General features: G+C 40.5%; 2 protein-coding genes across 2 annotated transcripts; one reads left to right on the top strand and one right to left on the bottom strand.

The window, feature by feature from the left end:
• The first annotated feature begins 7531 nt into the window (after nucleotides 1-7531).
• On the top strand, nucleotides 7532-9088 carry LOC101544996 (ubiquilin-3-like). Its single transcript, XM_004618357.2, has one exon. It carries the CDS (start codon nucleotides 7532-7534, stop codon nucleotides 9086-9088), a length of 1557 nt encoding a protein of 518 aa, XP_004618414.2.
• A 4655-nt stretch (nucleotides 9089-13743) lies between these two features.
• LOC101537142 (olfactory receptor 52D1) lies at nucleotides 13744-14712 on the bottom strand. Its single transcript, XM_004618255.2, has one exon. It carries the CDS (start codon nucleotides 14698-14700, stop codon nucleotides 13744-13746), a length of 957 nt encoding a protein of 318 aa, XP_004618312.2. The 5' UTR covers nucleotides 14701-14712.
• Between the last annotated feature and the right edge of the window lie 1187 nt (nucleotides 14713-15899).

The following is a 15899-nucleotide window of genomic DNA, read 5'->3' as shown; positions in this document are numbered from 1 at the left end:
GCACCCATGCTCACTCAGTTCACTGATAGGGATTAAGAGTTCACTTTAAAAAAATTTTTAAAAAGAGAAGAAAAGAATTAATTTTGAATTCTTGCCTTCACAAATTTATTTTTCCTTTTTTTTAAAGCTAATCATTGTGAGACACAAAGTTACAAGGTTGGTCATCACTGAGTTTCAGCCATATAGTGTTCCAAAACCCATCCCTTCACCAGTGAACATTTTCTACCATGTTTCCAATTTCTCTCCTGGTGCCCCTCCCTCCCCCAGCCCACACAATCCACCTCAATGGTAGAAACTTCCCCGCCCTTCTCATTTTACTTCTTCCCTTTTAGGCACCGAGGTTTGCCATAATGTTACCGATAGTGTGCCATACATATCACTTTTCCTCCTTTCAGCAGTCAAGTCTTGTGCAGAGTGATCATTTCCAATTACCATTCTCTGTCCCTCTCCTTTTGACTGATTTCACTCCGCATGCTACTCTCTATGCCCATCCATGCAAAATCAAATTTCATGACTTCACTTTTCCTAACAGCTGCAGAAGTATTCCACTGTGCAGATGTACCATAGTTCGTTTAATCACTCATCTGTTCTTGGGCACATGGATTGTTTACAGATTCTGGCTGTTGTGTATGGTGCTACAATGAACATAAGAGTGCATTGTGTTTTTGGCCCTCTAGGTATATTCCCAAGTGTGGTGTTTGTTGTTGGGTTATACTGAAGCCCAATTTATAATTTTGGGGGGAATGTCTATAAAGTTTTCAAGAAAGACAAGACTAATAAGCATTCCCCATCAGCAGTGAATGAGAGTCCCTTTCTCTCCACATTCACACCAGCACTGGCAGTTCTTTTTGATGTAGCAGTCTCTGGTGGCCCTTGCAAATTCATAATCTGGTAACAGGACCTGTTCAAGCTGAATTTCAAGACACATATATGATTTTTAAGACTCTAATAAGTACCTTGGCTGGAGTGATAGCACAGCGGATAGGGCGTTTGCCTTGCACACAGCCGACCCGGGTTCAATTCCTCCATCCCTCTTGGAGAGCCAGGCAAGCTACCGAGAGTATCCCACCCACATGGCAGAGCCTGGTAAGCTCCCCGTGGCATATTTGATATGCCAAAAACAGTCACAACAAGTCTCACCATGGAGACGTTACTGGTGCCCGCTTGAGCAAATCGATGAGCAACAGACAACAGTGATACAGTGATACAGTGAATAAGTACCTGAAAGAAGAAGACAAGGAACAGAAAATGAGCATAAGTAGGAACTTAATCTAACTTTGAAAGATAGAGAGACTCCTTGTGAATGAAACTCTGAAAAATGATAAGAGTAAAGTAGACACAAATCTAATATGGGAGGGACATTTTTCAGCAAAGAGTCACTGTGTGCATACAAAGGCACTGGGTTTGGGGTGGGACAAATAAGGGAGGTGCCCTAAGTATCACAGACTAAATTCTAGTTTGTACTCAGGGTTGTTTTCCATGTACTTTTAATGTTAAAATGTAAAAAAAAAAGTCAAGCCAAGTGCAGCATAGCTTTCAGTCTATGTACATGAAAATATGCCAATGGATTTATGGAAAACAACACTGTCACTGTCACTGTCATCCCATTGATCATCAATTTGCTCAAGCAGGCGCCAATAATGTCTCCATTCATTCCAGCCCTGAGATTTTTGTTTTTGTCTTTGTTTTTGCTTTTTGGGTCACACCTGGCAATGCACAGAGGTTACTTCTGGCTCATGCACTCAGGAATTACCCCTGGTGGAGCTCAGGGGACCATATTGGATACTGGGAATCGAACTTGGATCGGCTGCGTGCAAGGCAAACGCCCTACCCGCTGTACTATCTCTACAGCCCCAACTTTGATTTTTCTTTTTTCCAGCCCTGAGATTTTAGTAGCCTCTCCTTACTCATCTTTCCTGACACTACCATATTGGAGGCTCTTTCAGGGTCAGGGGAATGAGACACATTATTGTTACTGTTTTTGGCATGTCGAATACGTCATGGGTAGCTTGCCAGGCTCTGCCATAAACATGGCATTGTGAAAAAAGCTTCACATCCATGATTTTCTTCAATACTTAAGACAATTCTCACAACGTCTTTAAGTTCAGGAGAACTCAGTTCTCCTGAACTCTCAGTTCTCCTGAACTAGAACATACATATGTTTAATGCAAGTTCGGTCATGCAGCACCATGATGTGGTGGTTGGTAAGAAAGTTGTAGTCCCTGGACTAAGTGAGGGACTTACTCGATCCTCCAAGGAATGACCCAACTGGGGCTGAGGAAAACATACTATGGATAAATTCACTAACACATGCATGTTCATCCATAAACATATCTTTATATGAGCACAATCTATTTGCCTGTAAAAACACAAGCACAGTTTAAAAATTTTATCACAGATGAGGGATTTAAAAACAATGCTAAATTACTGTCAAGTACATAAAAGGATCATATTGTGTGTGAGGGGGAGTTTGGGGGGACAGAGGGAGGAATACATCTTGCCACAAACTCTTGAATTTGCACTCAGGGATTATTTTGGGGATGCTCATGGACCATATGCAGTGCTGGGAATCAAACTGGAGTCAGCTGTTGTGAAGCAAGAGTATAAACCCCTGTGCTATCTCTCCAGGCCAAGAAAAGGATCATTGATAAAAGATACCACTAAGGTAAATGTGCATGTGGTATATATCTGATATCAGGATTTATTGCTAAAGTCCTTTCAGCAATAGGGGATGCTGATATCAGGATTTATTGCTGAAGTCCTTTCAACAATAGGGGATGCTGAATCTTCACCTGGAACTCAATATTTGGAACAAACTGTCTTTACCATTTAGCTACCAATGTATGACTTAGAGATGAAATATACTTTGAGGGACAAGTACTCCCACTATTTCAGATTTTAATCTCTAGCTGGAGCACAAACTACACAGCTCCCTTCCTCCCCCCCCCATACATAGTTAAAATGCATGATATTCTAGCTGAAAATACTCCCAGTTCTTATGGAATTATACAGAAAATGTTAAGAATTAAAAAAAAAAGCATGATATCGAATCCAGGTCAGCTGCGCTCGGCAAGCTACCAAGAGTATCTTGCCTGCATGGAAGAGCCTGGCAAATTACCCATGGCACATTCAATATGCCAAAAACAGTAACAATAAGTCTCCCACCATGAAAACCATACTGGTGCCCACTTGAGCAAATCGGTGAGCAATGGGATGACAGTGATACTGTGATACAGTGATAGCATGATTAGTATGTATTGCTGTATCACTGTCACTGTCATCCCATTGCTCATCAATTTGCTAGAGTGGGCACCAGTAACGTCTCTATTGTAAGACTTGTTGTTACTGTTTTTGGCATACTGAATATGCCATGGGTAGCTTGCCAGACTCTGCCGTTCGGGCAGGATACTCTCAGTAGATAGCTGGGCTCTCCGAGAGGGGTGGAGGAATCGAACTCAGATCAGCTGCTTGCAAGACAAATGCCCTAGCTGCTAGGCTATCACTCTAGCCTGATAAGTACGTAGATAAGTAAAACAGACTAGACAGGGTAATGCATAGTTGAGAGGGCCTTTGTGAAGGGATGATATAGTCAGAGGGTGAGACAAAGATTAGGTAGACAGGAATTAAAATCTTGGGGAACAGCTGATGCAGTGGCCCTAAGTGGTGGGAAGGCATTTGTCATGTGATAGATACAGAAAGAGGACCAATATATTGTTTCATGTAAAGGGAATAATTGTCATCAGTAAATAAAAAAGTAAGGTAGGAACCCAACTCTGAAAATCTTTGTAGCTAGACAGAATTTGGATTTTAATGATGATGAGAAAATAGACATTCCTGCTGCTACGAGGGTGTTATCTTGAGTTAAACAAATGATTTCATATGTAGGGGCCAGGGATGTGGCTTAGTGACAGAGAGCTTGCATGTGTGAAGCCCTAGGGTTTTCTTATTTTTGGTTGAAGCCCTGAGTTTTATCCCTAATACTACAGGGGGAGAAAAGATGATACACTATAGGCCACTCATAAGTATTTAGAGAATACAAGAAATAAAGAACAGTGCATGAGACACTCATTTGAAATAAAGTATGCAACGTATGCATCATTTACATATCATCCAGGAGTCTCTTTCTATTAGGTGATAGTTCCAGGTTAAAAAATGTAAATTTAGGGTTAAGGTATATAACCTAAAGGGATGCAGTGTTTTTTTGTGTGATGGAGATCTAGGTTTGACCACCAGTATGAAATGGTCCCCAGAGCACTACCTGGAGTAATCCCTGTGTACTGAGTCAGGAATAGTCCAAACTGTGAACCCCCAAAATATATGCATACATAAAGTCTCAAAACAAATTCATTGGATTTCTCAAATTGTTGATGAGAAACACAGAACACTTAATAATGAGCTTTTCACTGATGCTAAAGTAGCATGATGATGAGAAAGATTAACAAAAAATATGGGAATGTAACATGTTTTCTAAAAATATAATTTTTAGCATAATCAAGGTTTTTAGAATTTATTTTAATGAATCATTGTGAGATACATTTACAGACTTACAGACTTTCATGATTGCATTTCAGTCAAACAATGTTCAAGGACCTCACCCTCCACCAGTGCCTATTCTCCATGACCAATGGTCCCAGTATCCCTCCCCTCACCCCCACCCCTTCCCACCCCCTGCCTCTGGCAGGCACAACCCCTTTTATGCTCTCTGTCCTTTTGGGTGTGCATAATAAAGTTTGAATCAAATACATAAAATCAGTACTTTTGAATATGGTTGGAGCTCTTGGTCTGAAATAAAATAGATACTGAATCTTTTCCAGCTTGTTCAGAGTTGTCTCCATCACCTGCAACCACTGGATATGGGAAATCCTGACACATCTGTTCTAGGTATTCTACTGAGTCACACACCTAAACACAGGAGGTGCCAAAGATTGGCAGTAACTATAGTACTAAAGTCATGTACAATATTTGACAAATCTGATCTGTTGCTGGATAACTTAAATCATACCTTATAGGCATTATTTTCCTGAATCTTAAAAACAAAATTGTTAATGACCATTTTATAATAATAAGACCTAGTTTCAAATGGTAAAATGATTTGCTCAAATGAAATAGAGAGACTTGTATTTCATAACTATTAAAAGCATATGTGTACAGTGTAAAAGATTCAAATGACATTGGCTCCTCAGGAAAATGAAAATGTGGTTCCTGTACTTAAGAATTGGGTGAACAAATTGCAAATTATGGTTCTCAGGAGGGAGGGAGAAAGGGGGGAGGGAGGGAAAGACTTAAGAAAGGAGAGAGAGAGCAGGGGGGAGAGAAAGAGGAAAAGGAGTTGGGTGGGGTGGCAGAGGGGGAGGATGTGGGAGGGAGGGAAATTGAACATTGGTGGTGGGAAGTGTATACTGGTGAAGTGATGGGTACTGGAACATCTTATGATTGAAACCTACTCATGAACAACTTTGTAACTGTGTATCTCACAGTGATTCAATTTGAAAAAAAAATTGGGTGAACAGTGTGTATGAGGTTCCCTCATTGAGAGACAAGTACAAAATAGACTGGTAGACTGGGTAAAAGGGTTTCTGATGCTTGGGAAGGAAACTTCTGACACTGATAAACTTCAGACAGGTTTTAGAAGGAGACTAAGAGGTAGTTCACATCAAAACACACAAGGACAATTCTGAAATGTTCTTCAACATCTGCTGTAAATAACTTTATTAGTCAAAAAAAAAAAGAAAAGGAAAATAATTTAAATGTCTGATTATTTCAGGGGAAACTCAGGGAATTCCTCAAAGGTGTTGGTATAAGAAGTTGTTTTCAGGTCTGAGCAAAGCAGGAGAGGCCAACTAGCCAGTCAGCCATGAGCATTAATTCATGAAATGTTTTGGCCTTTTAATTTCAGGAGTTTCAGGAATCATCAAAGTTGGGTCAGAACAGTACATGGGACAAGACATTTGCCTTTTACGCAGACCTTAGTTCAATCCCCAACACCATACATGATCTCAGAGCACTGCTAGGAATTATCTCTGAGCATAGACACAGAAGTAAACCCTAGGCATTTCCAGGTGTAGCCTTACAACACCCCCAATATAGTACAATATAGTACAATAATATCAGAATATCTATCGATCCACCACTTGCAATATTGTAGACAGATATCTAGATACACATTTCCATTCTGGCTGAATCTTCTGAAGGCTAAATTCTAATTTTGTAATCTTTGGAAATTCTAGAACTAGAAAAAGGGCCAAGTATAAAATGTCTAAAGGCCAAGGCAGACTGATGGGTCCACATTCACAATGAAGTGATAAAAGTGCTGTATGTCTGAGACAGACTTTACCTGAGCCCTGTTGTCAAGACTGAACCTTTGGTGGGATCAGGATATTAGCTTTGTGGATAAACCCTTACTCCAGTACGTGAAGCCATGGGTTCAATCCTCAACACCTCCTACCACTCTCCCCCAAACCCCCATAAAAACCAGTGCCTTAGGGGCTGGAGTGATAGCACAGCGGGTAGGGCGTTTGCCTTGCACACGGCTGACATGGGTTGGGGCACACATGGTGCAGTGGCTAGAGCCAGGGATGCCATGTGCAGAGGAAGAACCTTAACTCCTGTATTAGCTCTTTGGCCCTATGGCTTGTCTTTTACTTACATGTTCTTTGAAAACAGAACACTTCAACATGTTTTAAAGATACAAGATGCCTCTAAGAGTCAGAATCGATTGAGATTGACTATTCACATTTTAATTGTGCTCATATAGAAGCAGAAGATACTGAGGGAGTCACAATTGCTTTACAGCAATTTAGTAGTGAATAGGTAACTAGAATCAGTAATTCCTAAGCTAGTTTAGTAACCAGTGCCTTTTCTTCTCAGCTATCAAACCCTTCAATAGCTCAGCAGGTAGGGCATTTGCCTTGCACTGAGCCGACCTGGGTTTAATTCCTCCACCCCTCTTAGAGAGCTCAGCAAGCTACCTCTCGCCTGCATGGCAGAGCCTGGCAAGCTACCTGCAGTGTATTCAATATGCAAAAACAGTAACAAGAAGTCTCACAATGGAGACATTACTGGTGTCCTCAAGCAAATCGATGAGCAACTGGACGACAGTGATACAGTGATCAAACTCAAGTCTTTTATTTTCAATAATGACATTGGCTGGTACAAAACAGATTTTTAGACAAAAGTATTTAATTTTTTTTTAAAGTCCATTTTATTTAAAATAACATTGCATTTATTTAAATCAAATCAGAAAGAGAGTCTCAGGTAGGGAGAGGCAGTGCCCTGCCCCCACTCAGACTACCTCTAACTGTGACCTCATCACTGACATCATATCCCCTATGGGATATGGCTCTAGAGAAGGGAAGCTGCCATCTCAATGGGAGCCAGGTGGCTGCAGGGTCATTCTGGGTGGTGGCATCCTCAGGGCGTAGTAAGAGGACGGAATTAGACACCAATTTGTCCCTGACCCCAGGTGTGCTCGGTGTTCCACCTGAGCTCCTATAGGTCCCCAGGTGGCCCTGCACTCTGCTGTTCAGGAAATATGGCACAGGCTAGGGAAGAAGCAGGGGACAGCAGACTGGTGTCTGGTAGGGAGCTCTCACACATCATCAGAGTGTCTGTCAAGACTCCACAGGACTGCCAAGAATTTATGCTGGCAGAAAATAGCAGCGTCCGCCACTTTAAGAAGCAGATCTCCAAACGTCTTCACTGTGACACGGATCGACTGGTGCTTATCTTCACTGGAAAGATCCTCCGGGATCAAGATATTCTGAGTCAGCGTGGCGTTCTTGATGGTGCAACAGTCCATTTGGTGGTAAGGACCCGCATGAAGGGAACTCAGCCAAGTGCTGGGAGTCAACCAGGTCCCACGTGCCCCTGTACTCAACGCACTGAATCATCCACCTCAGAGAGTGTCAGTGTGCTGGCGCGTCTGGGCCGTCTGGTGAGAAACTCACCTGATTTGGCTGACTTTTTAGCCCAGCTGGGTCAACTCCTGATGACTGCACCTGAGTCTGTGCTTCAGTTCTTGGAAGACCCGCTGGTTCAAGGTGGTGTGGCAAGTGAGAAGCCTGCTCATACTAGCCATGCTCCTGAGTCCTCAAGAACGTTACAGAAACCTGAGCCAACCCTTAAGACTCCAGAAACCTTACAGAGCCCAGCCCAACAGCAGGAGTTGCTGCAGGCAGCCAAGCCTGGGCCAGAGACCCTGATGGCTGTGCCAGGTGGTGACAATGTGACTCCTCAGGTCTGCTCTAATATGCAGCACCTCATGCTCTGCACTCTGGCCCAGCTGGTCTCCTGCAAAGGCCACAACACAGGTTCAGAACACTGCAGAGATGAAGCCAGCGCTCTTAGCAGTACCGACACCCCTGCCCACATCCCTACTGCCTTTGCGCCTGTGAAGTCACTGGTGCAGGAGATCAGGGCAGGAATAGCCGCCCAGGCCAGAGGCGTGGCCTCAAACCAAACCAATTCAGGGAGTAGAAATGTTATGCTGGACTTCTCAGGTCAGGATTCTGCCTCCCAGGACAGCCAGCAGCCCATGGAGAAAGCAAATCCAGCCAATCAGCTGAGACCATCACCATCTGACTTGCGTCGAGCCTTGCATGTTCTGCAACAGAATCCAGCCTTGCTACACCAGCTAACAACAGGCAGCCCCCTGAGGCATCACATACCACTTCTTCCAATCCTCACCAACCCAAGAGCACTGCAGGCATTGATACAGATAGAAAAGGGCCTGCAAACGCTGTCCAGGGAAGTGCCTGGGCTAGGACCTTGCTTATGGGGCACAGGTAGACCACATGGAGCTAGAGGAGTCCCTGAAAGTAGAGGCGGAGGACAAGACCATAGAGCAGACCCTGTGCAACCAACCATGGCCGTTCTTCAGCTTCTCAATGCACTGGCCAATGCCTGCGCCCAGCCTACCCAACTCTCACTATGCTCATTACCCCTCACAGATGGTCGCTACCAGCAAGAATTGGAGCATCTGAGGGCCATGGGTTTTGTTAATCATGATGCCAATCTACAGGCCCTGATCGCCACAAATGGAGATATTCATGCTGCCATAGAGAAGCTGCTGGGGATACAAGAACCCTAGCTTTCTCCCGCTAAAGTTCACAATGCAGTACCTATGGACAAAGAGGAAAAGAAAGGGAAAGGGAAGGGGAGGGAAAGTAGCTTATTTTGGGAATTCCTCCTACTTAGATCATGCATACACTGAAAAAAAAAACCCTTTCCTTTGTTACCCAAGCTTGTTCTACATTAAAAAAAAAAAGATTGCTTGGAATTTATGTGTAATTTGATTTTGTGTGGCACAGGAGCAAAAGGTGGGCAGCTAAGAGAATACTGTTTGGGGTTACATAATGTAGACTGATGTATGTTAACACATATGTTTTATGTTTTCAGGTCTGGACCTCAATCTCTGATATCAAACTCCTAATCTTAGTAATATTTTCTAGTTTTTTTACATATGGTGGGTAAGTCCTGAGCGTTTTTTGGTATTTTTACTTGTGATTGATTGGTCACCCTATTCCCCATCAGCATTACCGTCACCACCCAGGGACTTTCAAGGGATCATGACTGTGCCTTTCCCCAAGGGAAGTCTCGACTTTCTTCCTGGCTCTGACAACTGCTCTTTTACCAAGTTTCTGTCTTTAAATTCAATGACTAGATGTTGCAGAAAAAGTGTTTAACTTTAGCACTCACCTATGATTCTTTGCTCTTTGCTTATGTATAAATCCTACTTTTTTATGAGATCAACATCCTCGACTCCCACAGCCCCAACCCCTCTTTCTATGAAGATTTCTTTCCATCATCTTACAAATACTATACTATTTTCTTATTTCTGTCCTGAACTTTATCTCTTCTTTTGTTTCTCAGTTCCTTGAAAGTGTCAGCTCTAAAACTTACTATTCTGCTTTGCTTTTAGCTCCTTTCGAAGCATCTTATCTCTACTTCTTCTGCGTTAAGGAATCTCCTGAAATGCAAGGTCTATATAGTTGCCAACACCTTGATACAAGGGTCTGGCTATGTTTTGATTAACACCTTATAATATAGGCCAGTTATTTTCCATAATTTTTCTTTGCTAACTAAAACCCAAACTTGTTATCACAGATAAAGGAAAATCGAAAGTTCTATAATCCTGGCAATATTATAGAACTTTCTCTACTTCTTTCTATTATGTGAGGGGAGGATTACGGGGCATGCAGGAAGGGTGTTGGTGTGTTCTCTATGTAACTGTGCTTTGGTCCACCAGGACTATATGCCAAGCAGTGTTCAGTTGCCCATGTGGTTATAGGAAATCAAACCCAGGACCTGGTGTATGCCAAAATACATATATTCCAACCTTTTAAGTTTTTTTTCCCAGCCCCTACTTGAAATTTTTGCTTTGGTTCTTTCATCATCCTAAAGCTAGAATGTGATAACTCCAGAAAGGTAATGTGATTTATAGAACCATACAGACAAGTATCAGACTGGAAGTAGCAGATGAAACCCCAGGAAAACTAGTAATATTTCCAAGGTTTCCCAATATACTCCAGTGTCTCACCACTGGTTCCTGAGCTATGAAAAATATGGTCTCAGATATGGAGTACAGTCATAAACTAGATCCAGCCCAGGCCACACAGGGGAATATTATGCTGTCTTATTATTATATCATTATAGAAATAATATTTCAAAAGTTATGTACAAAATTTTAGTCATACGCTATCAGAACTGAAGGCAAAGAGATAAATTACTTCTACTCAACAAAACAAAAACTTTATTGCATTAGTTGTAGATATCCATTTTTAGTTACAGGAATAATCAGTACACAGATGTGTATTCACATGGAAGTATAAAGATAAATGAGAAGTATAAATTATAATACAAATGTTTATTTTTTATCACTGGTAATAAAACTAAAATTGCAGTTTCATTCAGTTACTCTATTTAAAATTCTTTTCTTTATTTATTTTTGGGTCACACCTGGCAATGCACAGGAGTTGTTATCATGCACTCAGGAATTACTCCTGGCAGTGCTCAGGGAACCATATGAGATGCTGGGAATTAAACCCGGGTCGGCTGTGTGCAAAGCAAACTCCCTACCTGCTGTGCTATCACTCCAGGCCTTCTGTTTAGAATTCCTAAATGTCAGTTGTAGTTTTGGAGTAAACAATAAACTTATAAAGCCACTTCTTAAAATATCTTCTATAGCAGAGCATGTGAAAGAAACCTAGGGTGTGGGGAATAATAAATTCATCAGCCATTAAGTTTTATAGTTATAGTGGGCACATGCTCTCAGGTCCTTACTCTCAAAAAGTCCATGGGACCAGAGTTTAAATGATTGGATTTAGAGTAGATTTTAAGAGAAGGGAAAGGAAGGAAAGGAAGAGAAAACAAACATAGGCTCCAGGATTTTTGGAATGGTCTCCTTAAGCAGAATTCCAGAGAAGTGTAGAAACCTCTCTCTCTCATTTTATATCATTTTAAGAAAGGAAGTGAGCACTTTTTATTGAGTTTAAAGCAGATGGGTAAGTTAACTGATGATCCAAATGATCCAATTTACAGATATATCCTGAGGCCACCCTCATGACTCATAGAAATAATTCCTTTTGTAAGGGTTATACCTCTTTCAATCTGACCCTGGCTCAATTTCCTTTGTCCCTGATCAGTAGGAACTTCCATTTTTCCAGTTTTTTATTTGTTTGCTTGGTTTTTGTTTTTGATCCATACCAGTGGTGCTCAGGGGTTACTCCAGGCTCTGCACTCAGTGATCACTTCTGGTGTGTTTGTGATCCTTAGCATGTCAATTTATCTCACCATTTCCTTTTTGAAAAATGTCTTCCATGTCATGCTAAGCGAAATGAGTCAGAAAGAGAGAGACAGACATAGAAAGATTGCGTTCATCTGTGGAATATAAAATAACAGAGTAGGAGACTAACACCCAAGAATAGTAGAAATAAGTACCAGGAGGTTGACTCCATGACTTGGAAGCTGGCCTCACATTCTGGGGGAAAAGGCAGCTCAGATAGAGAAGGGAATACCAAGTAAAATGTGGTTGGAGAACCCACTTGGTAAAGGAGATGCATGCTGAAAGTAGACTATAGATTGAAGATGATGGCCACTCAGTACCCCTATTGCAAATCACAACACCCAAAAGAAGAGAGAGAACAAAAGGGAATGCCCTGCCACAGAGGCGGGGTGGGGTGGGGGGATGAGACTGGGGGGTGGAAGGGATACTGGATTTATTGGTGGTGGAAAATGGGCACTGGTGGAGGGATGGGTTCTTGAACATTGTATGAGGGAAACACAGCACAAAAATGTGTAAATCTATAACTGCACCCTCGAGGTGAATCAGTAATTAAAAAATAAATTAAAAAAAAAGTCTTCCATGTCATACTACCCCCTTACATCACTGATTTCCATCTAAGTAAATTTGTCTACTCAGTTATTCCCATTTGTTTTATTTTTTTATCTAAAATTGCTCAAAATTCATTCTAGGATAATAAAAAAGAAAAAAAAATAAGCCCATTTGATCCCAAGTAAGCTTTACTGAGTATTTTTTTATGCTTTTGTTTTTTAGGGGGGTGGTCCACACTTGGCAGTCTTTGGAAGCTCTTCCTTTCTTTGTAATTAGTGCAGTGCTTGAGAAACTGTGCAGTCCAATATTATGTGCTCTGGTATTTTGTGCTATCACCCTGCCACTCCCCTAAATCTTTAGCTCGAGTAATTTTATAGTTTGAAGGCAGAGTAAAGCAGGTAGAGCAGTGCCTGCACATGGCCGGTCTTTGTTTGATCCCTGACACCCCAAATGATGGTCTTAGCCTCAATAGGAGTGATCCCTGAGTGCAGAGTCATGGGTAAGCCTTTAGTACCAAAAACAAGCAAGAAGAATATGGTTAAAAGGAAAGGCACCTCAAAAATAGAGACCAAAGAAGGAAAGGAAGTGAATATAGTTATATGAATTCTATTCACATATTAAGCACTCTAAGTATTTATTTTTATACAATGTATCTGTCATCACAATTCTGTAAAGTGATGGCAAATATAATATTGCCAAGCTACAACTTGAGTAATGTTGACAAACCTTGCAGATCTCAGGTTTATTGAGAATTGTGTACAAATCAGTTACATTTCCTACATTCATTGTTTTGATTCTTCACATAATATTAAGTTAGATATTAACATTTTTATGTAACAATTTGATTAATTGAGGCAGAGAAAGATTTAGTAACATGTTCAAGGCAACAAAATCAGTAAGCTGAAGAATAAGAAGAATAAGGATTTAAATATAATTCTCCAACTATAGTACAATGCTCTAATGATCACTCAGAGCAGAAAATAAAAATTTGAATACATTTGTCTTCAAAAATTGTTTTCATTTTTTATGTCTACTCACAATACATATTTCTTCTATTAAATCCTGACCCCTTTAATAGTGAAAATTGATTTCATTTTTAGTAAGGCTTAATATTTGGAGGCAAAAGTATACATTATTAGAGCTCTGTACAGTGATAGTATCAAAATTAGTGAGGCTTTTCCAAAGTTCAGTTACTGCTAAATAGGAATATTAGAAATATTTTCACCAGTTTTCATTTTTCTTGACAAGTTTATCAAGAGCCTCAGATATTATGTTCAATGTGAATATTGATGTCTCCAATGATTTTACTTTTCTTTTTAAATGTTTCTTATCACAGCTTTCCTCTCTATTCATGTAAATGCATCAGCCATGATGTCCATATAGTTTTTTCCTTTTCAAACTCTGCTCAGAATTCATATTGCAAATTTCTCCAAGTGAAGCAGTTTTAGAAGCCGGCTTCTGATTTCCTTGGTCCTGGCACCATATATGATTGGGTTGAGCACAGGAGGTACCAATACATAGAGATTAGCCAAAAATATATGTACATTTTTTGGGATTCGATGTTGGCCAAACCGATGTGTAAGGAAGGAGAAGAAGGCCGGGATATAGAAGACCAAGATGACCCCAAGGTGAGAACTGCAAGTACTCAGAGCCTTGTGCTGGGCATCACGAGATGGAAGTCGAAAGACAGCACGCAGAATAAACCCGTAAGAGATAGTAATGAGAATAGAATCAAGACCCATGGCCAGCAAGGCCACAGTCAGCCCATAGACAATATTGACAGTTATGTTGGCACAGGCCAGCCGGGCAATGCCCATATGCTCACAATATGTGTGTGCCATCACACGATGACCACAGTAGGGCAGTCGTTTTAACAAGAAGATGAAAGGAGAGACAATAGCCACACTACGGAATAGCCCAGCCAGACCAATTTTGCCTATAACAGCATGGTTGAGTATGGTGGTATATCTCAGTGGATTGCAAATAGCCACATATCTATCAAAGGCCATGGCAAGTAGAACTGATGATTCCAGAGCATAGATAGAATGGACACAAAACATCTGGGCTAGACATCCACCAAAGGAAATCTCACCAGCATGGAGCCACAAAATGGCCAGCATTTTTGGCACAGTGGTGGAGCTGAGAGCAAGGTCAGTAAGTGAGAGAAGAGAAAGGAACAGGTACATGGGTGCATGAAGAACATTGTCCAAAGCAATGACCAGGATGAGGGCAGCATTTCCAGCCAGTGCTATCAGATACATGGCACAAAAGGGGATGGCAATCCATATGTGAGCCCTCTCTAGTCCTGGGATCCCGGTCAGGAAGAGGGTGGTTGGAAGACTGTCATCACTGTCATTAGAAGCTGACATTCTGCTTGTCAAATGAAGAACTTCAAGGAATGATGATATACCTGTCCTGTAGCATTAAGTGTTTGGATCATTCATATCAGTATGACATTTTTATAATAAAGTTTTTCATATGAGAACATCAATTTTTCAAAAGTCCTAAAGTATTTTATCACATATAACCTAGTTTTTCTTCTGCCAACATTCTATATTATTTATTAATCATCTTATTAATTCTGTAAGAACCAAAGCACTTGTTTAAGAATTTGTACAAAGTGGACCTTTAACACTTAACTCCTACATATCCTGTCCATCATTTGATTAACCTTTAGTGAATCCACATCTAGGAATATTTCTTGTATCTCATTTGTGCTTTTACTCATGCATGCTTGCTTGATCATTCTGTAGTTTCTCCTCTGTTTTTTAAGATTTAGCAAAATTTCCCTTGCATAGAATGATTTCATTTTATCTGATCCATATTAATCTTTTATTGCTATTATTTTATTTAGTTTCTTTGAAAAATCACACCAATTGAAACTATGTGCAATTTATACCTTCCTCTTATTTATGATTGTGTTTGTACCTAGAGATTTCATCAAAATTGACTAAAGTTTCAAATCTTGCAAACTTGAGTTATGTATATATCATCAACTTACATACTTTTGAACTTTATTTTCTGAACATATTCTCTTTCCATATGCTAGATAACATTTTACATATTACCTGAATTATGTAGAAAGACACTAAAAGTTCTGAGCATAGGTACATGTCTCATGAAGAAATACCTATAGCGTATTCATAATTTATGAGAATAAAAATAGAAGAAAACAAGAGACATATTGGAATGCCAATTAAAGAGACTGAAAGGACCCCTAGTATAATAGCAAGAGGTTAAGATATGTCGGAATACCAACTGCTGATAGAGGCAGATGGAGAGGGAAAATGGAATGCCATAAATGTGCTGACAGGGAAGATATTCTGGTAGTGGAATTTTTTGTTTTTTATTTTATTTTAGGTAATTCTATTAATAGTAGCTGAGAGATAATACTATTTTTTTAAATGTTGACAACTATTTTGCTGTTTTATTATAAATATTTAAAATAATAGGGTAAATAGATAGTACAAGAGGTAGGTGCTTACCTTCCATGCAACCAACCCTAATTTGAGTCACTCCTAGGCACAGAGCCAGGAATAGCCCCTAAGCATCACCAAATGTGGTTCAA

This window comes from Sorex araneus, chromosome 6 (assembly GCF_027595985.1).
Source record: "Sorex araneus isolate mSorAra2 chromosome 6, mSorAra2.pri, whole genome shotgun sequence".
NCBI lineage: Eukaryota > Metazoa > Chordata > Mammalia > Eulipotyphla > Soricidae > Sorex > Sorex araneus.
This window is presented reverse-complemented; position numbering and strand designations above follow the sequence as displayed.

Bases quoted from the DNA above. Each gene is read 5' to 3' on its own strand.
- LOC101544996 (XM_004618357.2), top strand. From the start codon at position 7,532: ATGGCACAGGCTAGGGAAGAAGCAGGGGACAGCAGACTGGTGTCTGGT.
- LOC101537142 (XM_004618255.2), bottom strand. From the start codon at position 14,700: ATGTCAGCTTCTAATGACAGTGATGACAGTCTTCCAACCACCCTCTTC.